The sequence below is a fragment of the Neofelis nebulosa genome, chromosome 9, assembly GCF_028018385.1.
Source record: "Neofelis nebulosa isolate mNeoNeb1 chromosome 9, mNeoNeb1.pri, whole genome shotgun sequence".
Lineage (NCBI taxonomy): Eukaryota > Metazoa > Chordata > Mammalia > Carnivora > Felidae > Neofelis > Neofelis nebulosa.
The window spans coordinates 57900718-57927591 of NC_080790.1; the positions used below are offsets into that span (position 1 = coordinate 57900718).

Below are 26874 nucleotides of genomic sequence, written 5' to 3' on the forward strand. Positions count from 1 at the left end.
GCTTGCACTTTATCCCTCTCTCTCAAAAATAAATAACCATTAAAAACAAAACAAAAAAAAGAAGTCAGATCTTATCACTTCTCTGCTCAAAACCCTCCCAAGGCTTTCTATCTCATTAGGACTAAAGCTAAATCCTTTACTGTGTCTGAAAAAGACCTACATCCTGACAACCCAGGGCTTTGGCATTTGGTATTCCTGCCTAGAAGATTCTTCCCGCAGGTAGTCACATGGCTCACCTGCTCACTCCATTCTCTGCTCAGAACTGATCTCATCAGAGTCTTTCCCTGACCACACAACACGAACGATCAAGCCATCTCCCCAATCACTACCACTTACTAGCCCCTGACCTCACTTTAGTTTTCTTCACAGTGCTTATTACTATTGAAGTATTATTCATAGAATAAAAGCAGTGATTTTGTTTCTATTTACCACTGTTTTGATTGTTCTAGCACCTAAGACAAGTGTTTAACACCCAGAAGGATGTCAAGAAATTTTTGCTGAATAAGGAAATAATCACCTGAGGCTAATTTTAAATTGTATGTATAACTCAATAAAATCAGACAAATAAGCGGAGTACTTAGACAACATGGCTCCTTTTGAGTCTTTTAATTTGTTTAATGTATGTGAGTCCGTACTCAATTTAATTTCCACAAGTCCTCTGTAATATGTAATCTCATTATCTAACAGCCAATCAAAGTTGTTGGGACAAAGAGAAGAACTCAGAACTGAATGACTTCTGGCTGAATGCAGAGTAAACGTACTGTACTTCACACACTCCAGTGTTTGTAGAAGAAAAATCAATCCCAAATAACCATCAACTATTACATACTAGTTTAAAAATCTCTCTCTATTCTACACATCAACAACTACCAATTTAAGTCTGTTTCAAGAGCCAGGATAGCTGGGGAGACAAAATATTTGACACATGGTGTTTTACAATCTGATTAGGGAGATAAGACATATGCAAGAAACAGCCAGAAAAATAGCCTAGAATCAGAAATGAGACAGTCCAAGGGTAGCACTGAAGGCTGGTTACATATCCAAAAAGGTAAAAAAAAACAAACAAACTCAAAACCCCCAAAGAGGCATTTCTCTCTCCATAGTACAGCAGTCCCCTCTTATCTGCGGTTTTGTCTTCTGTGGTTTGCTACCCATGGTCTGGAAGCAGATGATCCTCTCTCTGATGTATCACTACATTCACAAGGCCTACGTAGAACACCTCGCTTGATCTCCTCACGCAGGCAATTTGTCATCTCACATCATCACAGAAGAGTGAGTATAGTACAAGAAGATATTCTGAGAGAGAGACCACATTCCTATAACTTTTATTCCAGTATATTGTTATAACTGTCCTATTTTATTATCGTCGTTTTTTACTATGTCTAATTTAGAAAGTAAACTTTATCACAGGCATTCACGTATAGGAAAAAATCGTATACGTGGGATCCAGTACTATCTGCGGTTTTAGGCATCCACTGGGGGCCTTCAAACGTATCCCCCGCAGAAAAGGGGGGACTCCTATAAGGCAGGCTCTTCCCGTGCATTTAGAGGCACCCTGACTCCAGGCTGTCACAGATGAATCAGAACATTTGGCCCTGGACTCAGAGGTGACCAGGTAGGTGAGGTGACCAGGTGGCACGAGCATTCTGAAAGAGAGTTTACCTCGAACCATTCACTTCCTCTTATCTCTTCAAGGCTGCAAGTGACTGTATTAATAATTAGTTTAGGAAGACTTCATGCTCCCTCTGGTGGTTGTCAAGATTCACAAGCTACTTTACAGGGTTTTAAAAGTATGTTAACAGCTGGATTATTGATTGATACTTACAGAAAGTTTTTCCACATCTCCCTTTAAAACTCGTTCTAAGTAAAGCTGTTTAAGTTCTCGTTCCAACCGTGACGGCAGTCCAGGGTACATAGTAGAACCTCCAGAAAGCACAATGTGCTTATAGAATTCAGATCTAGAAGGACACAAAAGGTATTCATTTGGGGTTTCAGATGGGGAAAATAGTCTCTCAGAGCTCCTTTTTGTCTGTCAGCTTCAGGGGACTGCTGGGAGAATTAAATAAAATCCAACATGGAAATCACAGGGCTGAATGTTTGCTATTAATACTGTTATAACAAACCCTCTCTGCATGTAAAATAATTATAATTTTAATGAGAATACTTCTAAAGCACTTGACACAGGTTCCTGCAAATGTAACCGAACCTTTTAATAACGACCATAGTTCACATTACAAACTTTCATATTCGGACTGTGTTATCACAGTGCTTCCCCGGAGCCACTGTGTGATGTGGTTGTTTACTATAATTAACCATTTTCTACTATGATTTCAGTTCTTGCTTTTCAATGTTTACATTTGCCTTTTGTAGTTTTCCCTTTTGTTCCTTTGCCTTGAGACTGTCCGCTGTTATTTTTGGTTAGACTGATGTGTTTTGCTTCATATAGCAGTCCTCTCTTCCTTGAATATGCTGCTTTTATCATACCGATAATCAAATCTAAAATAACTGCTATGTACTAAAAGTGATTTAACCGAATGAGGGTCTGAGGAACTCTTTTCATTGTAAAGTTAGTTCAGGAGCTGAGTCACATTTATTTTGGCCTCATTCAAACTGGCATCTAGGTTCTCAGTGGAAGAAATTCTCAATTTGTTAACCCCAGCTTCTAGGAGAGCGGTATTTTTTTATCTACCTGCAGAAGTATGCACGTGAACGTAGCCTATGCCAAGCAGTTGAGGTGACATGTACCCACTAGTGTTTACATGAACACTTTCAAAATGCAGAACACAAAACAGCTGAGTTGTGCCACTTCCTAATGCCAGCTCCGTCGAAAGGGTACCGAACCTGAGTCCAGGGTTTCAGGCATGCCAACGCCTGAATCACCACTGAGAGGCATGCACTTTTAAATGCAATTTTACTATCAGTGATCATTAAATCAAGGGACAAAAGCGTCTACCTAATCCTTACTAAGGGAATTTACTCCCTACTCCAAGTCTAGATTTCTGATCGTCTTCCATCAAATTTATAGCTTGTTATAAGCCAACTGCGATTTTTATTAATTTCCTTTATTATCCTGCTCCTCAGCCATCCCACAAAAATTAGTTTGGTGGTTATTTAATGCAAAGTTAAAAAGACAAGTAAGCAAACACCTGCTTTACAAAATGCTTCTGAGTGAATTCCTCTATAACCTAGCTATATAGGAGGGCTTTCCAAATATGACTCAAATCAATTCTAGATGCAATATAAGATATGAACTTAATAACTACGTAAAAACAAATTTCTGCATAGCCAAAAACACCATAAGCAAGAGACAAATGGAAAATTAGGAGAAGTATCTGCAATGGATCACAGAACTAGCTATAATAGCAAAAGAACTTTTAAAACGTGAGGGGAAAATATTACAAAAATTCCATACACGAATAAGCAAAAGCCATGAACAATAACAACAGTCCTAAACAAAGAAAAACATGCTCAACTCCACTCTTAAGGAAAATACAAATTAAAACTACACTGAGGTATCATTTACACTCACCACACTGGCATAAAAGTTAAAAAGTCACCACACTGTGAACAAGCTGTGGGGACACAGGTGCCCTCACCTGTTGCTGGTGGGAAGGAGAAAGGTACAACCCGCACAGTGAGGAACTACACTAACTAACTAACTACACTAACTAACAAAACTACATGCATTTATTTACCTTTTGGCCCAACAACTCCCCCTCTAGAAATTTTTTCAGAATGTTCATGCCCAACAATACAAAAATAAAGCGTACACAAGGTTATTAATTGCAGCATTATTTGCACAAATACTGGAATCTACCTAAATAACCAAGATTCATGGAATAAACGGATATGTATATACTAGAAAAAGGAGGACGATCCCTAGGAAATGGTACAGGATTGTTTAGGACATACTAAGTGAAAGAAGGGCAAAAAAGCATTTTTACTATGCTCCCTTTTGTGTAAGAAAAAATGAACATAGAAAGGATAAACCTGAAACTAATGAGACCATTTACCTATAAGAGGGAGGGGGACTAGGGTGGAGAACAAGGGGCAGGGAGAGTAATAATACTTCAAAGAATACTTTTTGTATAGTTTTGACTATATGGTAATGCTTCACCTACAAAATTAAAGAAAGGCCAGGAATATCCTGTGCCACAAAACACAATGTGCTCAAAAAGATAACAGCACATCAAAGGACGCAAGACCCTGTTTGAAGGGGCTCTGGCCAAATCAGGAACAATTTGAGCATTAAAATAAATAAAAATGGTAATGAATTATAATCCACTATACAAAATCATGAGTCCACGCTGATAACAAATAAAACAAGGAAAAGTGCTTCCTTATGCTAGAGTGTCAACTAATACATATAAAAGGAATGACAGAATTAGGAAATCACCTTTTTGCAACCACAACAAAAATGCATTTAGGCATTTTAGCATCAATAGATGCTAAAAAGGGTGGGGGGCAGAGTTTAATGAGGAACAGGAGATCAAGACAGTCTCAAAGTATTTTCCCACAAATTACTTAGAAACTAAGAAAGAAAAACTACAAAAACTAAACAGGAAACTTCATTAAGAGCTTAATACTAACATCACCAAAAAGGAAACAACAGATCTCATATCTGGATGTGAAACCCTGAGAAGGACTCATCACTTAAGTAGTATTCTAGTCCCAAATGCATAACCTGAATCTATTCATGAGAAAAAATACAAACTCAAGTTGAGAAAAGTTTTCTAAAATAATTGGCCTGTACTCTAAAAAGATGTCAATGTCATGAAAGACTGAAGAACTGTGCCCAAGAGACATGACAACTACATACCCTGTGTGATCCTCAATTTGATAATCTCCTGGGGAAAAGAAAAACTATATAAAGGGCATTATTGGGACAGTAGATGAAAGTGACAAATGGATGGCACATGACAGTGTATCAGTTATCAATCTCCTGAGCTCAATAACTGCACTGTGGCTATAGAAGAGAATACCTCTGTTCTCAGGAAATAAAAAGAGAATATTAAGGAGTAGAGAGGACTTATACATTCAACATATTCTCAAATGGCTCAAGAAAAAAGAGAGAATGGGGCGCCTGGGTGGCGCAGTCGGTTAAGCGTCCGACTTCAGCCAGGTCACGATCTCGCGGTCCATGAGTTCGAGCCCCGCGTCGGGCTCTGGGCTGACGGCTCGGAGCCTGGAGCCTGTTTCCGATTCTGTGTCTCCCTCTCTCTCTGCCCCTCCCCCGTTCATGCTCTGTCTCTCTCTGTCCCAAAAATAAATAAAAAACGTTGGAAAAAAAAAATTTAAAAAAAAATAAAAAAATTAAAAAAAAATCTTTGAAAAAAAAAAAAAGAGAGAATGACAGAAAGAACATGCAGAATGTTAAACTCAGTAGAATGCAAAACTGAAAAAAGAGTATACATGAGTTATCTGTATTATTCCTGAAAGTTTTCCTTAAGTTTTAAATTATTAAAAAAAATTTTTAAGTGGTTTCTGAGACATAATGATATATATTCAACACCCAGTGCCACCCTCAAAAAAATTATTTTGCCTTACCTGTTCAAAAACATGAGTGAGCTAATAGACAACTTGGTCATTTTAACTACACACATTCCATCTACTGATAAATAACTTGGAAGCCATCATTTATAACGTACCTGGTATCAATGTCAGCTGCCTGGATTGTGTTAAAAAGCAATTCAGCAACACCCACGCCCTCAACATTGATCAAGTGAGGCTGAAATAAAGCTTCTGGTGCTTCAAATCTCTCTCCCCCAACTTTGATAATGCGGCCATCTGGGAGCTAGAAACCAAGAATAACCAGGTATTAGTCAGCAAAACGTTATTAAAAAATTTCCCAGTGTTCTCTAGAACACTATTAAACACATCTATTCTATAACCAAAATCATTACCAGCAACATATTATTCCCACAATAAATTCTTGAAAAAAAAAAAAAGGTAAAATAAAATATATTTAGATAGCTGTTCTGCTTTTCAATGCAGAACATGCCATCACACCATGCTCCAACACAGCAGGAATTTCTTGGAACAACCACCAAGGCACGAGTGCATTACGTTCCTTTGCTGTGTGCAGCTAAGCATAAAAAGGAAATGTTCATAAACCACTGCATTTGGATTACTGCTGGTGTCAATGCTGCTTCTCTATTGTAACACATCTGTGATTTTATGGATATTTTTACCATGTGGCATAGACACATATAGTTAAAAATGTTAATTTCTTTCACCAAATAATTATACCGTGAAACATTACTATTTTGCCATCAAAACACTTATCATGTGTAAAACTTCTGTCAAATCATTTAATCCAAAAAATGTGTTTTTTTAGTTTATTTATTTTTGAGAGAGAGAGAGAGCATGGTTAAGGGGGGAGGGGCAGAGAGAGAGACAGAGAGAGAGAGAATCCCAAGCAGGTTCCATGGGATCCCATGAACCATGAGACCACGGCCTAAGCCAAAACCAAGAGTTAAATGCTCAACTGACTGAGCCACCTAGTCGCCCCTAGACTACTTTTGTTAAGCAATTCTGTGTCCTATTTACTAGACCCTGTTAATAAATTTTATTTTATTTATTTGTTTGTTTGTTTATGAGAGAGAGAGAAGGAGAGAGAGTGCAGAGCCCGGAGTGGGGCTCAAGCTCATCTGACACGGACTCAAGCTCACCAACTGTGAGATCATGACCTGAGCCGAAGTCAGATGCTTAAACGACCGAGCAGGCACCCTTAAAACATTTTTTTTTTACATTTTATTTTTAAATAATCTCTACACCTACATGGGGCTTGAACTCACAACCCTGAGATTAAGAGTTGCATGCTCTACCTACCGAGCCAGTCAGGCTCCCCTCTAGCCCCCATTAAATTTTAAATAATGGATAAACATAATTTTAATTTAAGCAAATAAGATTTAAACAACAGGTCTGACATCATTACAACATAACCTTGTATAGAAAACTCTTAAGTCACATCATGTTTAACTAAATGAGAAATGTTAAGTAAAAATTTCCTCTATTTATTTTTAAAATTTTTATTTTTTAGTAAACTCTATGCCCAGGGTGTGGCATGAACGCATGACCTCAACATTAGCAGACAGATTACTCCACTGACTGAACCAGCCGGGTGCCCCCCCAAAACTCCCTCTCTTAATGTCTACTTATTTTTTTTAGAGAGAGAGACAGACAGACAGACAGAGGCAGAGTGTGAGTGGGGGAAAGGCAGAGAGAGAGACACACACAGAATCTGAAGCAGGCTTCAGAGATCACGACCCGAGCTGAAGTCTGACGCTTAACCAAATGAGCCACCCAAGCATCCCAAAAACTCCCTCTCTTAAAACCACCTCACAACTCATTGGATTGACCTAAGTTTTAAGCATGCTTGTATATGCTGGCATTTGACCCATTTCTATAGGAGATACCAGAATTAGTTTTACATGAACATTTCTCACAGTATATTTATAATACAGTAATTGTATTTAGATTCTAAAAATGACTTTTCAGTATGACAAAGTCCCACAAACCAAGCTTTTAAAACATTTACTCCATGTTTGCTATAACTGTTTACAGATATGTGCAAAAGCAATCACATTTTTCAAAACTTCCACAACTGTCTTTAAATAAACTGTATCAAGTTAAACAAACAAAACAAAACCCAAAACCAAAAAAACCCTCAAGGATACTGATTCAAACATTTACTCTTAACAAAATAAAACCATCAGGTGAGTTTAGGAACCACATGAAATCACCTAAGATATTTGGAAAAACTTTACACAGCACACTTATTGGTAAAACCTCTGTAGCTCCCATTTCCAGCCTCTCTGCCAGAGTGGCTTCTTCCTGTACTCTGGCTGCTGGCCAGCGTGGGGCCACCCAGCCTGGGAACTACCTACCTCTAAATGCTGACTGTTAAGACTGTAGGATTCTCCTCTTTTTGCACCAAATCTTATCCCATCCTTTCTCCCTCTTCACTTACTTATCAGTTTCACCAGTGTACTGGTTTTATTTGTTGTGCAAATGACAAATAAGTAAGAATTACGTATAACATGTTTGTTATAACAACATGAGTGTGAACTGCACGGGTCCTCTGACACATGGATTTTTTTCAATAAATACAGTACAGGACTGTAAATGTATTTTCTCTTCCTTATGATTTTAATAACATTTTCTTTTCTCTAGCTTACTTTATCGTAAGAATACAGTATAAAATACCTCTAACATACAAAATAAGTGTTAATTCACTGTTTATGTTATTGGCAAGGTCAACAGCAGGCTATTAGTAGAGTTTTGGGGAAGTCGAAAGTTACACACACTGTATGGGGGGGGGGGGGTTGGTGCCCCAAGCCCCTGTGCTGTTCAAGAGTCAACTGTAGATGTTTTTGTAACCCACCTCAAATTCTTTGACAAAGGAGGGGAGAAATTAACAAAACATATGTACACTTCTAGTTCCCTCATCCTTTGTCTCAGGCCACTTTCTTCCTTCCCAACAAGTCAGGTAGATGAAAAATTATACATCTAGAGGAACTGTCAAAAAAGCTTCAGAAAAGAATCCCTAGGGCAAATCGTGAGATCACTAAGTTGCTTATCAATTATTTGGATCAGTATTGTTTAAAAATCAAACAATATAATTTATAAAATTAATAATTATTTTTAAAAGGACTATTTTTTACATATTTGTGTTATGTAGAGCTTACATGAATCAAATAGTTTATTTTTATTTATCTTTTTTATGAATCAAATAGTTTAAGAATACTGTACTTGCTTTTATTGCCTATTACTTGCTTTTATTTTAGTAATAATTAGATCAAAGACAAGATATGAAAGTACTTTATACCCAGATGAATATAATAGACTTAGGAGAACAACACGTTTGAAATTCAGGTAGGACCAACTCCCGTGGTGTAACCTATAACTAGGTTCTAATTCTTATTAGTTACACTTTCAAGTTAACATGTTTTGAAGATCGCATTATGAAAACACAAGGTCAGGAAAACACTGCCACCTAGTGAATTATTAGAGCAATATTACAGGATGAGCACTTCCCAAAGCATGCTTCGTAGAACGTTTGAGTCTCATGAAATGCTGGAATCCTGTAGTCTAATAAGGTTGAGAAACACGCAGTATGCTATATTCTCACAGGCACACACAAATTAGCACATCAAAGGCTCTGAAAAGTCCTTCAGTAAAGCGAAACACTCCCAAACTTACTGGACAATGTATACTCCACTGTAATTTTTGTGAAAATACTTAACATCTCAGGGAAATAACATCCTGTAAAGTGCATGTTGAAAATGCTATTCCAGATATTAGAATCTCAAAATAACATCTCTTATCAATTTATAGCCTAAGGTAGAAAGGCTATTTATGATTCTTGCCTTATTTCACATTATATGGTATCCTAAAATAACTTAAATCAAAGATCTTATTGTGGAAAGACATAAGGTCACACACATATATATATATATAACAACTCAAAACAAAAATACTGATTCTAAGAAAATCTCTTTAAGCACACACCAATAGTCATGGTGTTCCATTTTAAAACCACACATTTTATACACTGGAAATACTTACTGTGTAAGATTCAACTAATACTGTGGTTTCTAAGGCCAGCTTCTGCTCTTGCTCAATATTATACCCAACATAACACAATTTTTCTTTAATCATGCGAACTGTTTCAAAGTCAGCAGAATGGTTGAAGGCGTATCCTCGCAAAAGAAGCAGCTGGTACAAAAAAAACAGTAAATTGACAATTAATCTGAATTGAGTTCAACTCTGGAAAAGTGATTACTGCCCACTAAATAGCTCATGTCAATAACAAATGCAATGGACAGTGGATCCTTAGGACTCACTGAATATTTCAGAAATGGGAAATATTACTTTCCATAAAAGGATATATATTTGTTTCACAAAGAGTAAAAGAATTATTAACAGTTCATGAATAATAAATGGGTAAAAGAGCTAAAAAAAAAAAAGCTAATTAAAAAAAAAGACTATTGTTTGAGTACCAATGTTCAGACAGTTTTGTTAAATAATCAAGTCTTAAGTTTTAAACATTTTTATTTTAGAGAGGGAGCAAGAACGAGAAGGGGAGAAGGGGAGAAGGGGAGAAGGGGAGAAGGGGAGAAGGGGAGAAGGGGAGAGGGAGAGGAAGAATCTTAAGCAGGCTCCACTCAGCGCGGAGCCTGACATTGGGCTCAACCCCACAACCCTGGGATGATGACCTGCGTGGAAATCGAGCTGGATGCTCAACCAACTGAGCCACCCAGGCACCCCAAAACTCTACGTATTAATACATATTATTTTAGTACTGTACTCCCACAATCTGCCACTTGCTCAATCAATGCCATATTCATGAAATATCCCTAGGTCTTAGAAAGTTTTATCCCTAACTTCTAGTATTATATCTGACACGTACTAGATGGGCAAGAGCATTTGTGAATCACATAAATGATAAGAATTCAAGTAGCTGACAGAAAAAACCCTATACCATAATATGTAGCATAAACAAACTGGACTTTGCATATAAAAACTTTAAAAATAAGTCCCATTAGCTAATCTTTGTGAGAAAATCCTTGGAAAGTCCTCAGACAGAACTTCTGGCCTAGAATGAGAGTATAATTCTCATTTACTTAATCTCATTATTACTCTAAATGAGACAAAAAGAACCCAATGTCAAGGTAAACACTTAATACGACCCATTTTATCACACAGATATCACCCTAGAATAGTTTCTCAACAGCAGCACCAATGACATTGTGGACCTTACAATTCTTTGTTGGAGGGCTGCCCCACTCATTGTAGGATGTTTAGTAGCATTCCCACACAGCTGTTAACAACCACAACATGTCTCCAGACATTGCCAAGTGTCCCTGGGGGACAGCATCAGCTTGGCAGAGAGCCACTGACCTGGAGAGAATATTCTAAGTAACAGAATTCTGATATAGACTAGACTTTTTTCTCCCAATATTAAAATATATATACATGCCTCCAAATAATTGCCTTATACACTTTCTCCAGCAATGTTTATAACTAATTATACCCAGAAGTAAACTTTAATATAGTAAACACTAAAAACTGGGTTAATTCCATGAAAACTACTAAATATTAAAGTCTGGTGCAACGGGGCCCTGTTTTTAAACAAATATCGTTAATTTGCGATCACTGTATTTTCTGGGGAAGGACAAGAAAAGGCAACCCAGTCAGGATTATGGCTTTAACATATACCTGTCAAAGAAAGGTTTTATGGCAGAAAAGCCTGCCTCTATTGTTCAAGGAGGTTTTAAGGTCTCTTCTATCTTTGAAATACCTCACTGCCCAGTCCCTGGGAATAGCAAACATAATTATGTAATGATGTGTTCTATTCTCATTACTATACCGGAGAGCATGTGTATAAATCTTACTTGGATTTTTATACGAATACTGGGGTAAATGTATCACTCCTCCAGTGGTACAGAAGATCTGCTATGGTCCTGAGATGATATATTCAAACATTGTGTTAAGTCAGTAAACACAAACTACAAAAGCTAATTTCTACAGTATCTTCTTTTGCTTACCTTGATAAGGTATCTGGTAATATCCCTCCCTGCAATATCTAGTCTCCTGGTAAGGTGAGGGAGAGAAAAGCCTTCATACACTGGACAGATGTGAGTCACACCATCTCCAGAGTCCACCACTACTCCAGTTAATAAACCTGTGTGAAAACCATGAAGTCTTAAATAAAAAGCCAGACCAGAAAAAATCAAACCAGCAAATTTCAAAAATTAGCAGAGAAGCCAAACTAGAAACTTCCCCAACCAGAATGGTCTAGAAGCCAGCATTTTATTGTTTGCTATTCTGCAGCTTACTTCTAGTATCTGGACACTAAAGTGAGTATTCTCACACATGTCTCTTGTGAGAGAGACTCTTAGTCTATGTGCCATCCCAGGAGATGGGAAGAAACAGACTCTGAGACCGAGGAATGTCTCTTAAAGCTCAGTACAATTCTTCTTCTTTCCAATTTAATCTTCATCCCCGAATTCCTTTCAAGTGCAATTTTCTAAAGCATCATGGTAACTTTTATGAAAACCATTGTGAGAGATAAATACTACACAAGTTGATAGTGAAGCTTGTTGATATAATGTACTTATTATTTTTGTCATATATTCAAAACTATGTTTTGGAAAAATTCCTATTGATAGGAATGACTACAAAAGTTACCTTCCGCACAAGGGTTAATGCAGGAAAAAAATACATAACTTTTTCTAATTCCTATTGATAAAATTTCCTATTGATAGGAATGACTACAAAAGTTACCTTCCGCACAAGGGTTAATGCAGGAAAAAAAATACATAACTTTTTCTAATTCAAATTTTCTAGTAGTTAATAGCCTAATAATGTTTTTAAATGTTAAACATTAAATGTTTTAATGTTTATTTATTTTTGAGACAGAGAGAGACAGAGCATGAATGGGGGAGGGTCAGAGAGAGAGGGAGACACAGAATCGGAAGCAGGCTCCAGGCTCTGAGCTGTCAGCACAGAGCCCGACGCGGGGCCCGAACCCACACACCGCGAGATCATGACCTGAGCCGAAGTCGGACGCTTAACTGACTGAGCCACCCAGGCGCCCCAGTCTAATAATGTTTTTAACCAAAAAAAAAAAATTTTTTTAACTCTATAGAATATGCAATGTCTGTAACTTTCTTAACCATTATGTTATCATTTTCACATCCCTGAAGAGGCTCTCTCCATTTTTTTTTTTTTTTTTTTGAGAGTGAGAGACAGCAAGCACACACATGCAGGCGCACAAACAAGCAGAGGGAGACAGAGAATCTTAAGCAGGCTCCATGCCCACGGTGGAGCCCGACACGGCTCAATCTCAGACCTGAGCCAATATTAAGAGTCAGTGGTTCAAATGACTGAGCCACCCAGGAACCTCTCCCTCTTCCTTTTTTTTAAAAAAAAAAAAAAATTTTTTTTTTACATTTATTTTTGAGACAGAGAGAGATAGAGCATGAACGGGGGACAGTCAGAGAGAGAGGGAGACACAGAATCTGAAACAGGCTCCAGGCTCTGAGCTGTCAGCACAGAGCCTGATGCGAGATCATGACCTGGGCCGAAGTCGGCCGCTCAACCGACTGAGTCACCCAGGCACCCCTCCCTCTTCCTTTTTTCAAAAAATGTCTATTTATTTATTTTGAGAGTGAGAGAGAGCTAGCAGGGAAGGGAGAGAGAGGGAGAGAGAGAGAGAATCCCAAGCAGGCTCAATGCTGTCAGCGCAGATCTCACAAACCATGAGATCACGACCTGAGTTGAAATCAAGAGTCAGATGCTTAACCAACTGAGCCGCCCAGGTGCCCAATCCCTCTTTCTTATTAATACAAACTTGAATGTACTATAATATTTCATCATAATGATTTGTCTTTGAATACATTTACTTAATCTACCTCCTTTGGAGGCTCATATAATGTCTCTCCTTGATTGATGGTGGACATAAATCTTCATAAAAAGGTTCATAAAAACCATTTAGTACCTTTTAATGCTGCATTCCTTTCAACAAGAAACTTCTCATTGAAAAAAAGAGGAATCCACATCATTAATTCAAAAATACTCCCAGTAATATCAACTAAAGCAGGGATTTACATTATATTTTACAAACAGACCTTCTCATGCAACTTCTTATTTTCTCCCACTCCCACCAGGTTACACACTAGCCTTTCCCTGTATAATCTGATCCATTTTCAGTGCCCCCCTCTTTTTCACTGGATTACTCATTCCTTCCACTTCAATTCCTACGGATTCTTTAAGATTCAATCTAGTTCATACCTTTTCATTTACACCTTTCCTGACAATTCTAACCTCCAGATCCCCTAATTCCCTTCATTCTCCTCAGTCCTGTGTGTGCGCCGTGTAGTCAAACATAGCTTCCTAACCCACTGTGTCACTTCTCTTGTTCAAAACCCTTCCACAGCGCTGAATACTTCTTCCTACCTTTGCTTTTGTAACTGACAGCACTAGCTACCTTCAAGGAGAATTTTATTGGAGTTCTTTTGTTCATTGCTAGACTATCATTTCTCAAACTAAGGAATCAACAGTTAAACAAAAATGGTTAAATATTAGGAATTAAGTGAGGGTATCTTCCCATTGGATGCAAATAAATTTATGAATATCGCTAGAAAAATCCATTATGGTCAATTGTATTTATTCAAATATAGTTCAAACAAAAATTCATTTCAGCAGAACTGTCCCATCCTCACCCCCTAAATGAAACTATTATCACCAGTTTCGAAGCTTAGATTCAAAATTTTTAATATCTACTTTTTCCAAGGTATTTTCTAAAATAATTTCTAAAATTTATTTTTCTAAAAATGAAATAAAATTACCTGGATACAAACGCTCCTTGTAAAGTAGCAAGTAATTTTTAATTCCTTCCTCAAAGGAAAAATTATTCACAGCTGGACTGTAATCACCTTAAGATCAAGAAGACCGGGGCGCCTGGGCAGCTCAGTAGGTTGCGCATCTGACTTCGGCTTAGGTCATGATCTCACAGTCTGTGAGTTCGAGCCCCACGTCAGGCTCTGTGCTGACAGCTTGGAGCCTGAAGCCTGCTTCAGATTCTGTCTCCCTCTCTCTCTGCCCCTCCCCTGCTTGCACTCTGTCTCTCAAAAATAGATAAACGTTAAAAAAAAAAAAAGGTCAAGAAGACCACATCCAGCTTACTCACTGCTATATACTCTGCACTAAACAGAGTGCAAGGTACATTCCACTTGGTGAATGAACAAAGCTTCTTTAAAAATTTAATTCCCCTAAGTAAGTATTTTCTAAGAATCTCTATGTAGTACTAAAGATGGTTTAATAAGCCATTATGTATTTTTACAAGGTGATTTTCACTAAATATGTATAAAATAGGATGGCACTCCATGATATTAAAAAGAGTTTTCTAAGCACTATGTCACATACACTGCTAACTATTAAGGCTGGAGATTTAGCTCAGGTGTCCCTTCCTTCAGAAACCTTCTCTGACATGCTGAATCAAAATGATCTGTTTCAATATCTTTGCCCCCATTAGATTCCATATTCTATGAGGGCATCTTTACATTTCAAGTACCTAAGAGACTGTGTGGCACATATCTGACAGCCCCATAAGTTCTTCATAAGACCATCAGAACATCAGAATGTAAAGAGCTCTCCCCACATGGCCAATTTTTATTCTCAATAGAAAGGAAGGCAGTTACTATCGGCAGCACCAAGAAAACATGTAAGTTAGGAAGACACTGCCAAATGTCTACCTTCTCCTTTGTATTTCATCTACCATGTATAAGGCAGGCAGGATCTTTACTAACTTTTTTGGATCTCTGTATTTTTTTCCTTAACTCTGCCAATTCTAAGGACAAATCCCATGCTCGTTTTCCACTGTACAAAAAGACGTTATTTTAATACAGTCTAAAAGAGGGAACCTCCTACTTCTTAAAAATTGAGAAGTTCTCTTCTTACCTTAGGTTTTTCATTGTTTAATGAAGGAAATAAAAATATATGTGAGATTTTATTTGACAAATTTTAGAAATTATGAAAATATTTGAATAAATCTATAATACTGTGCTTTTCTGGGATTCAAAACTTATCATAAAATCAAATTCCTGTGACATAAAATGCACTTAATGTCTGAATTGTTGTTCTAAAAATTAAGTTTCACCTACCTTGAGCATACAAAGTCAGAACCGCCTGGATAGCTACATACACACCAGAAAACTGGTAAGTTTCAAACATTACCTGAAAATGCAAAAAGAAAGAAAGAAATACTGGTATTTAGAAGTTACATAATAAATATTTATGCTTTCTTGATTGTCACAGAGTGGATTAGTTGCCAAGACAGAATCAAGGGACCTATAAGAGTCCTCCATTCTCCTCAGCTACCACAGAGCTCCAATGATGGGAACAGATTTTGGATAAATACCGAGTTCTCAAGCATTTCATAAGTGTTACAAAGCATTTTTTTTTTTTTTAATTTTGAGAGAGAAATAAAGACCGTGGGTGGGGGGGGGGCACAAAGAGAGGGAGAGAGAGAAAACCCCTCAACGTCCACCCACATTGAGCCCCTTTAACACAGGGTTCGAGCCCACTAACCGCGAGATCATGCCCTGAGCTGAAATCAAGAGTCAGGCGCTTAATGGACTGAGCCACCCAGGTGCCCCAAAGCAAAGATTTTTGAGTGTTTTAGTCAATGGATAATTAGAGTGGAAGAAAGATTTCTGCATTTAAACAAGCCTTTCTTAATGATGTCCCTTAATGGAAATATCTTTTATTTTTAAAATTTTTATTTAGATTTTAGTTAGTTAACATACAGTGTAATACTGGTTTTAGGAGGAGAATTCAGTGATTCATCATGGAAATATCTTTTAATTCAAGGAAAAACTACAGAAATTGCTTAACTGCTGACCCTCCGATTCCTCTCCCCTAAGCTGAGCCAAGATTGTGGCTCTACCTTCAGCAGTCAAAAAAATGAAAAAAAGAAGAAAAAAGGAAGGTAGGAAAACAGTAGGGCAGAAAGACAAAACTGTACGCAGTAATTCCTGAAGGCTGGCAGATACAGAAACTGCCTAGCTGGTTGGTACTCCCACCTTCCCTGCTTGAGCCCTGGCTGTGGCACTGCTCTCAGCTGAGCTATGATGGAGGGAGGAGCTTCCTTGTGCCCTCTCTGGTCACAACCATGCTCATTCTCTGTAGTCCAGGTGGGCTGGGAACATGCTGCAGGACTTCTTCTGTCGTCTACAGTGACCACTCCTTGACTGGCATGGCTGACTACCACTCTGAAAATCTAGATACTCAGAAATTTTATAAGTCACAATGAGACTTATAGAGGATTGAAACGCTGTAACTCTGAAACACATATTCATCAATTAAGCAACTAGATGTTCTAAACATTATTCTATTCCATCATCCTTTACTCCCCCTCCACAGAGAAGAAAATGGAAGCGTGAAGTTGTATTTGCATTTGTCATCTTGAAAGTCCGTTAGAATTTGTTCTCATCAGTAAGATGGTGAAAAAGTATTTCTAGTACTAAATCAACTTTCTGGATGAGATTAAAGTAGGGCATTATCAGTCACAGCCAAATTTGCACCCACAAGTAAAAAAGAATACTAAACTAAGGTGAGACCTTACAGCACAGTGAGACCAATCCTTGTCATTCTTGCAGATTAAAAAAAACAAAAAACAAAACAAAACAAAAACCCCCAAAACTACGTGTCCTGGTCAAATAGCTAGCTAGTGGAAGAGGCATCCAGGAATAACATCGTCTCCCTGACTTTTCATCTGATTTGAACGAAAACTTGGTTTTAATTCTGACATTGTGTTGTTTTCCTAAAGAGGTTTCCGTGTTTAGGAACCTTTCAGTTTAATGCAAAAATGCCTCTACTCTGATCTTACAATGCACTGCTAAAAATAAATACCAATGACACATCACTACTTATACATCAAAAGTATTAGTAGTTATAAGCCATAAGGAAATGACATGGATTTCCTAACTAAAACCAGGATTTTAACATTTTAAAACACTTAATATGAAACGTAAATTTTTATCCAGAATTTAAAAATATTGTCTCACAACCATCTCATTTGAAATCCTTCCAAAATTTCCATCAACACCTAAACATGGTTATGGAGCAAAACAAAATATTTACAGTAAGTAGTGTCTGCAAAGCTCCTAAAACAGAAATAATTATTGCAAGTTTCTACCTCGTATATAACAAAAAACAAAGACAGTTTTTACCTCATATATTAGCAAATATAATGAAAGACAACCTTGAAAAGTTACTTATCTGAACTATGAAGGATGCAGACTTCTTGCTCTCTGTGTCTGCTCCCTCAGAGCCCTTCAATCTGCTCTCACTAGCTTCCCTCTCCTTAGTCCTTAGCCTTCTCACCAATGTTTGATCTCTCTTCCCTGGTGAATGGATTATCTATATCCTGATGACTCCCAAGTTTCTAGTCTAGCCTCAGACTTTTCTTCTGATCTTGATCTTTTTTACAGACTTCTCCTATCTGAAAGTAGAGTAATCCCATGAAACCTTTGGTGAAGCTGAAATGTTGTAAATCAAAGAAGCAATGACCATTAATTTATATGGAAATTAATTTATGAGTGCTTCCAGATGTCAAAAATAACTTCTTTTAGGCTCTTCTGATAGCTTAGGGCACATCTTGCTAATGGATGCACAAAATAAAACGAGATAAAGCACAGATGCTCACTGACACAGTTCAAAGCTAGGGCGCCTTGATGCTCAGATGCTGAGTGTGGTCCTGGGGAACCAGCATGGCAGCACCACTCTCCTGCTATGGGTGCACGCTGCCTCTCTAACAGCTTGCTGCAAAACCAATGCTGAATCCAATTTTTGCTTTTCCCTCTTTTTCATAGAAGTGAAAATCTTCAGACTTTGTTCAGTTAGCAAAAACAGGTACTAGCGTAGGTCTTTGGTAAAAGCAAAGTGGCATAACATGAACTTTTGAAAAGTGGGAGATACCTCTAATTATCTACCTGACATTTTTGACTGGATGTCTAATGAGGGCCTACCATGTCCAAAACTGAACTCTCGATCCTTCCCCCCAAATCCTGTTTTACTTATTTCGTCTTCTCCTACCTTGGTTGATGGTACGTCATCCTCCAGGTGTCCAAGCCAAGACGTTTGAAGTCATCCCTGACTCTCCTCTCTATTACCCATATTTATTTAATGGATCAGAACATCTTTGGCCCTACCTTCAAAACAGATACATAATCTGGCCACTTGTCATTACTTCCACTGCTATTACCCTAATCCTAACCATCATTACCTTCTGCCTAGATAACTGAAAGCCTTCAAACTGGTCTCTCTTCCACTCTTGCCTCCTTATGGTCTACTCACAACCTAGCAGCCACAGAAACCTAAATCTGAGCATGTCCCTTCTGTGTAACAGCCCTTCATTTCACTTGGAGTAAAAGAATGATTCCCTTTAAGGGCCTGCAAGGCCCTGTATGATCTGGCTCCATTACTTCTCTGACCTCATCTCCTGTTGCCCTCCCATACCGGCTTCCTTGCTGACTCTCTAACATACCAGGCTTATTCCCATTTTAAGACCTTCACACTAGCTACTTCCTTTGCCTAGAATGCTTTCCCCTCACACATCCTGGCTGACTCCCTTAGTCTTTGTTTTAATATCACCTTTTCGGGGAGGTCTACTCCCACACCCTATGAAAAATGTAATCTCCCACAACTTCCCCACATTTAGCATCTATTATCTTTTAACCAACCATTCAATTAACTCACTTTTGGGTGGGGGGGTTGTCCCCTGCCAGAATATAAGTTCCATAGCAGCAGGGTTTTGTATACTGATATATTCTACTTAGAAATAATGACTAGTTAGGTGCTCAATAAATAGGATCTGAGGGGAAACAATTATTTTTATTCCCTTGATCCTTTATTTTTTAAAAGATTTTTTATAATGTTTATTTTTGAGAGAGAGAGAGAGAAACAGAGAGCAAGCAGGGGAGGGGCAGAGAGAGGAGACACAGAATCTGAAGTAGGCTCCAGGCTCTGAGCTGTAAGCACAGAGCCTGATGTGGGGCTTGAACTCACAAACCGTGAAATCATGACCTGAGCCTAAGTTGGACATTCATCTGACTGAGCCACCCAGGCAGGTTCCCCTATTCCCTTTATCCTTAACAACAATGGTAAGATAAAAGAAAGAGCATTTGCTTTAACATGACATCACAGAAACACATATGTACATATCCCACCTAAAAACACTTACCTCTACAATCTTCTCTCTGTTTTTTGTTGGGTTCATGGGAGGCTCTGTGAGTAAGATTTTACAATTTCTGGTATCTATGTTAAGTTTCTCGGGTCCAAATGTATAGTCCCACAGGTGTTTCATGTCATCCCAATTTCGTACTATGCCATTTTCCATAGGGTAGTTAACTTCTAACATTGAGCGTAATTCACTTGCCTCATCACCAACCATAAGATCCTAGAAAATTATAATATCAAAGCTTTAGTCCAAATTTTTGCATAAAATATCTTCAGAAAACTACATTCCCATGATATTTTGGAAAACTTGGGAATAATTAATTTTAATCTTTCTGGCACTTTCAGATAAAGTTCTTCATTCCACAAGTTTAAAAAATCTTTTCTTTCAAGAACAATGCCTTGGAAAGTTTAATCATGAATAATAAATTTTTATGTACAACGTGGTTTAAATCAATAAATGGACCTTACCTTTAATACATATGTTTCCAAAAGAAGAGCATTAGCACAAATAAACCCCACATTTTCATATTTTGGAGGGTTTTGTATGAGGTTTCATCTGTTTCTTTTGCTCAAATGTTCAAAAAAAAGGCCTGTGATATGTGAAATAGCACATCAGGGAAAAAAGACTTGTAGAAAAATGCTCAATGCATGCAGCACAGTTCTTCGTACTAAATATCGAAATGGTAAGGGTAAATGATACATTTTAATGGACTATAAAGCATAATGAAAGAAGCTAAAATTAAATGATTCTTTATTATACTGTAATAATGCAGATATGCACCACATAACTTGCAAATTTCACAAATTTCTACCTGCATATACCTAAGTTAGAATTGAAATTGAGTTTCTATACATGCCTCACCAAGATCAATGAAAATTTGTAGAGCTACAAAAAAATTAAGACACAGGGAAACAATTTTTAAAAATCATCTCATGAGCAACATTTTCAATCTTAAAGTATAATACTGGAAAACTATGCGATCACACGTGAAGTGGAGTACTCACAAGTCTTGTCTCCAATGAGAGCACACTTAAGATGACCCACATTTGAAAAGTCAAATTTTGTATGTATAATAGAGCTAATGATGTCCTAGAATTTAAGCTTATTTTAGAAATCAGCTAGTCAAGATATTAAATAATCTTGATTTCTACATATACTGATGAACTCAACAAAAAACAAAAATCAGAAATAGCTACTATTTGCTACAACACCTTAAGTTTAAAACATGAAGAAATGAAAAAAAAAACATTAAAATTAACATAAAATGTCTCAAAATGAAGTTTAAATATATAGGAGTTTAAAACTTTTGAAAATGATAATTAAAAACAGGCGAGGTCTCGAAAAAAGATTTCTGGAAAATCCACTGAAAGCAACAACAAAAAGGAAAAACAAAGTTAAAGCAGATGCTAGAAATGTTCACTAAAACTTCTCTGTTGCAACTAATTTCTTATAAAGTTAATTTACCATAACTCAAATGTACTGTAACTTAAATATTAACTGTTTAAAATCATCTGATAGGAAAACACAAAACAAAAATCCATATCTGTGAATTCTAGTCAATGACACACATGTTGAATTATTTAGGGAGAAGTACATGGATACTTTGAAATACATCAAAAAATGAGATAGACTGATGGAGAGATGAATAAATATGTGATAGGTCAGTAGAGTAAATATTAATGTCAGAATCTAGGTGATGGGTATATGGGTTTCACTATAAATTCTTTCAACTTTGCTATACATTCTAAATACTTGTTAATAAAATGTTAAGGGGGAAATCTATACCTACAAGAACATGTATTACTATTGACCATTAACAAATATAATACACAATTTTCTTACTTTCCTCTAGAATGTATCTTTCTACGGGTTGCACAAAATTAATTCATTAATTAGATGGCTTATATAATCATTATACATTCACAATTATAGTTCAACAAATTTAGAATAAGTCTGATCTGATTTCATCAGAATATTTACTTTTTTTCCCATGCAGGAATAGGGACTTACATATGTCTGACCCAACACCAACTCAAAATAAAAGCCTCATCTATCTACTTCTAGAACATACATACTATAAAGAATTAACTGAAAGAAACATCTGGCATTGAATATTTTACCATCCTCTGAACAAAGAGGAGGGACAGTTAAAATGGAAAACAGGTGTTAACCGATTAAATTAGTACACATATTTGTGAATAGTTCAAGCACCTACTTTAAAATTCACCTCTATCTAAAAATTTTAATTAAAAATATCCTAAAACATATAATCATCCCTAGAACATTTCAACTTCCAAAACTACAAGTGCCAAGAGCTTTGTAACTTGCCCTCATACCTCAGAACCTTAGATTTTTACCACCCATCTCATCACTGGACTTCAAGCCTAAACTATCACCTACTACCTGAAAGAATAAGAAATCACAGTAACTGTCAGAGATGCTGTTTCAAAGGCATTTATATTTTATGAAAAGCAGGCAGTGTAGCTTATATTTGCCAAGAATTATTTTGAACAATGTCACCTCAAGTTGGAAAACAGTGAACACACTTTAAAACCAAAGTCTCTGTCAAAGCTGCTCACAAATAGTATCAAAAACAGACAAACCTGAAAATACCTACTACTGAAGCACTTCAGGACTATCACAAAAAATATATATTAAAAGAGTGAATTGTCTGGGATGTGCCCATCTTGAGTTCAAAAGAAAAAGGAGCCACACAATGGTGTTTATTTAGGGGGAAGATCTGTTGTTTATGGAAAAGTCTCAAGACTTTCACATTTTTCTTATTTATTCTCAAGTAATGTTGTAAAATCTGCTCATCAATAAAAATGGTATAGGAAACAAGTCAACCTCTTTTCCTACCCTTTTACTATCTATAGCTCATTTGCTTATTAAAATTTTGCCCAGTTTCTTAAATACTATGCTATATGTGCTACCAAACTGGAATGCAAAAATATACAGACTATGATAGGCAATGTTCAATTTAACATCGATCAATAAAATAGATTTATCCAAATGTAACAACTTCATCCCAGTTCTCTGGATCATACATATCCTAAATAAAGCTACTTGGTTTCTAATATTATGCACACCACATTCCATTTTAATTATAACATTCATCTACAAGAAACACAAGGAAAACAATTCAAAACTATGTTAGTAATTAGTTCTGGTTTGGTCCATTGTATGCAATCAGGAAAGTACAGGACTTAATTAGTTGCTACCCAATTGAAGCAATGAAAAAGGTTAAAAATCAAAGTACTTAAAATTAAAATATGGAATCACCCCCCTCCCCAATACTACAGGGACACAAAACAACAACTACTGTCCCATCAAGCAAAAGTGGAAAACAAACAGAGAGCATGTGTGTAACCTCACTTACCATCTTTTTGTTATTCTACTTCAACAGGTCAAGAAAGGTGAAGAAAGAGAAGGTAGAAGTAAGAGTCAGAAAAGGCCTAAATAAAATCCTCACTGAAATTTTTAAACATAACAAGCAATAGAGACAAATTAGGTAGAGGTCAGATGCAGTACTATATTTTACGGAGTTAATAATTAGGGCCAAAGTAACATGGACAGTTATTACTCCTGAATGAAAATTAACTCATTAAACAATTTAAGTTTCCAGTTTTTAGTCTATCACCACATTTTAGCTAACAAAACACAAAAAGTATAAGTCAATCCACTAGGCACAGGAATTCCAAAAAGTCAAGTTTCTTTAATTCTTTACTGAATTTAAGAATCTTAAATAAGGAAAATAAATGATAACAGAAAAGGTCTAGCTGAGTAGGCAGAGGGTGAGTTTAGACTGCTTTTACCAAGTGCTAGTAGTCCGGTTAAACTTGACACATATTTCTTTTACTATTTTCTACTGGAAGAACAAATTAACTTGAGAGACTTAAAAGACTGAGCAGATTGAACAGAACTGAGCCAACAGAACACAGGATGACAAACCATACAAGCAAATGCTACTGGGGAATTCCTCAGCAAAAATGTCGTAGAATATGGGCTAGTTTCATTTCTATCACTTGGCCTTAAAAAGCAAGAAAGTGGGAGTGAAAAGATATGTAATTATTTCTGCCATGTTAGAGAATAAAAATGGTTAGACATGACGTATCTTTACACCTCAAAAATGTTATTATCCATAAAGTATATAAAAAAGACATTCTTTAAAAGCCTGATACTGAATGAAAAGTGTGACTTCCAACTTCATTAAAAGAAGTTTGTCCTTATCACTATTATCAGTTAAATTTTAACTCGTTCATTTAAGATTAAATGCAATCAGAATGAAAGGCACTCACAAAAAGAGAATAAGGTATCCCCTAAATTTCCCAAAAGACCCTGAAAAAAACCATTATCACGCTGAATGTTCTGAAAATAACAAAACAGGGGCCAGAATCATTCATTATTTTAAGTCTTTAAGAATTTAACATAGAACCTAAGTTTCAGTTGTATTTTTATTCACTGTGTAACTCAATTCTTTAGTAACAAGGGCAGAGAGCTACCAAGTAGCTAATCTCTACTAGCTATTATCATCTTCCTAGATATCTCAAACCAATGTTCCAAAGAGGTACATCCTAATTCCTATTTCAAATGACTCATAATCTAACTGAAGTTTTGCCAGACTGTCCAGATAGGACCAACAATGCTACCTTGTTCACAATTCACTCAGTAAACAGGCCCCTAAATTCGACTGCATTGTTTATAATCAGATCCCTAGGCCACCTGAAGAATTTAAGTCAATTGGTGACCAACGACCTTTTGATTGTTCTATTTCTTTTCTTTCTTTCTTTCTTTTTTTTAAAATATCGTAACTCCCACTTGATTTCCAATCCCTTGAATACAGAGAAAAGTCTTATCATCCTTAATGTCCAGTCTCTCATGTTAAGTACAGTGAGTAGGCAATGACAACTTTCCCTCCTCTCTCCTCATGGGAAGATAAATAATGCAAGGCCAAATAAAGACTTGCGGGGCTTCCTCCTGCACACTATGGAAGTCAGTTATTATATTAGTGAAAAAAGAAACCAATGAAATTGATATCCTATGTTTTCCTGACTAGCTATATTCAAAAGTAGGAACATCAGGCCATGAGAACATGAAAAGTCTTAGGTCCCAAATAGACACTAACATATAATGAAAAATATATGGAATTGAAAGACATAAAAATATCAGGCTGATTTCTTTTAAACATTATATGTAACAGAACTTTGAGTCACTAATATAATATTCACATCAATATAGAAATCTTATTAAGAGTTTACTCCATTCAGAGAGTAATGGCATCAGTCATACTTAAAGTCAGATGAAATTAATTTCAGTTTTTGTGCCTTTCTTCAAGTGTTGATATAAATTAAAAATACAAGAAATTCAGTCCTCCCTCTTTGCTTTTCATGGCATCATATCTTAAAACTACTAAATTCAAATTCAAAGAACCCCTCACAAGTTTTGATCCTCATTTATCAATAAATCAAATATTACCTTGATTTCAATGTTTCCCACTTTGGTGGTTGATCTGATAATAGGTCTTCCAACCAAAGCTGGGAAGATGTGTTCTGGAAAGTTAGAGCCTGCATATCCACACTTCACAAACTGGAAGAGAACAGTAAAAGTGGGTTAGTGTCGAGGTATTTACTATGTCCATTTAAAAACAGCATCTGAGGGGCTCCTAGATGGCTTAGTCACTTAAGCATCCGACTTTGGCTCAAGGTCATGATCTCACAGTTTATGGGTTCGAGCCCCACATCCGGGTTCTGTGCTGATGGCTTAGAGCCCAGAGTCTGCTTCAGATTCTGTGTCTCCTTCTTCTCTCTGCCCCTCCCCCACACTCTCTCAAAAATAAACAAACATTAAAAAAAATTTTTTTAAATAAAGAATAAAAATAAAAACAGCATTTGAAAAATACCACTTTACATTTATGCAATATTTTAAACTTTTGGTGCTTTCAAATTATCCAAAGTAGTCACCCAACCTGTCATCCTCCTTTTATTTCCTTTATGGCAGTGACTACTTCCAGAATTCATGTTTATTTGCCAGTTAACTGCTTAATTAGTGCTTAAGTCTCCCAGTACAGAGAAAGTCTCAGGAAAGCAGGGAGCTTAACCTGAGCAGTTCATGGTGAAGCCCAATGACTCAAAGAGATCTCAGCACACAGTGGTCACGCAAGTGGGAAATGGACAGATTCACTCAACAAATGCTAAGAACTTTTTAAAAGAGAAACGTTAGAAACTGAACAGAACTAAAGCTTCAATTCTTTTTTTTTTTTTTTTGAGAGACAGAATGTGATGGGGGAGGGCACAGAGAGGGAAGGAGAGAGAGAATCCTAAGCTGGGTATAAACTGTCAGCACAGAGCCCAGTTCAGGGCTCAATCTCACAAACCATGAGACAAAGACCTGAGCTGAAATCAAGAGTCAGATGCTTAACTGACTAGCCACCAAGGTGCCCCCTAAAGCTTCAATTCTAAAGCAGGCTTTCATTCATCTCTGGCAATTCCCTTAAGAAAAATTTATCAAAATAGCGGGGGGAGGAAATGGCATCTGGGCTAGCATCATGTTAACACAAACATTTATTAGGCATTTTTAAAAATGTTTTTATTTATTTTTGAGACAGAGCACAAGCAGGGGAGGGGCAGAGAGAGAGGGAGACAGAATCTGAAGCAGGATCCAGGCTCTGAGTTGTCAGCACAGAGCCTGACACGGGGCTTGAACTCACGGACTGTGAGATCATGACCTGAGCTGAAGTCGGACGCTTAACCGACTGGGCCACCCAGCTGCCCCATTAGGCATTTTTTTTAACCATTTATATTTTCATATTTAGATGGTTAGTAATACCAGGTAACATAATTTTATATTCAGACAGTGTACTCCTTCAATGAGGGCATAACATTGACTCTGATAATGTTTAAGAAACTGATACACTAGGAAATTTAACAACTACAGTAAAACTGAAAATAGAAACAAGGTTTTTTGTTGTTTTGTTTTTTATTTCAGAGAGAGTGAGTGTAAGCAAGGAGAGGGGTAGAGGAGGAGAGAGAGAGAGAGAGAGAGAGAGAGAGAGAGAGAGAGAGAGAGGAGCCTGATGCGGAGCTCAATCCCACGACCCTGGGATCATGATCTGAGACGAAATCCAG

General features: G+C 36.9%; 1 protein-coding gene across 1 annotated transcript in view; it reads right to left on the reverse strand.

Moving 5' to 3' along the window:
• ACTR2 (actin related protein 2) overlaps nucleotides 1–26874 on the reverse strand; it is a 38517-nt gene that overhangs the window by 4828 nt on the left and 6815 nt on the right. The window contains exons 2-8 of the mRNA XM_058683903.1: nucleotides 25226–25336; nucleotides 19754–19969; nucleotides 15672–15744; nucleotides 11553–11689; nucleotides 9571–9720; nucleotides 5649–5794; nucleotides 1826–1958 (exon numbers count right to left, since the gene is read on the reverse strand). Coding sequence (XP_058539886.1) covers nucleotides 1826–1958; nucleotides 5649–5794; nucleotides 9571–9720; nucleotides 11553–11689; nucleotides 15672–15744; nucleotides 19754–19969; nucleotides 25226–25336 — 966 coding nt within the window. The remainder of the gene's footprint in view (nucleotides 1–1825; nucleotides 1959–5648; nucleotides 5795–9570; nucleotides 9721–11552; nucleotides 11690–15671; nucleotides 15745–19753; nucleotides 19970–25225; nucleotides 25337–26874) is intronic.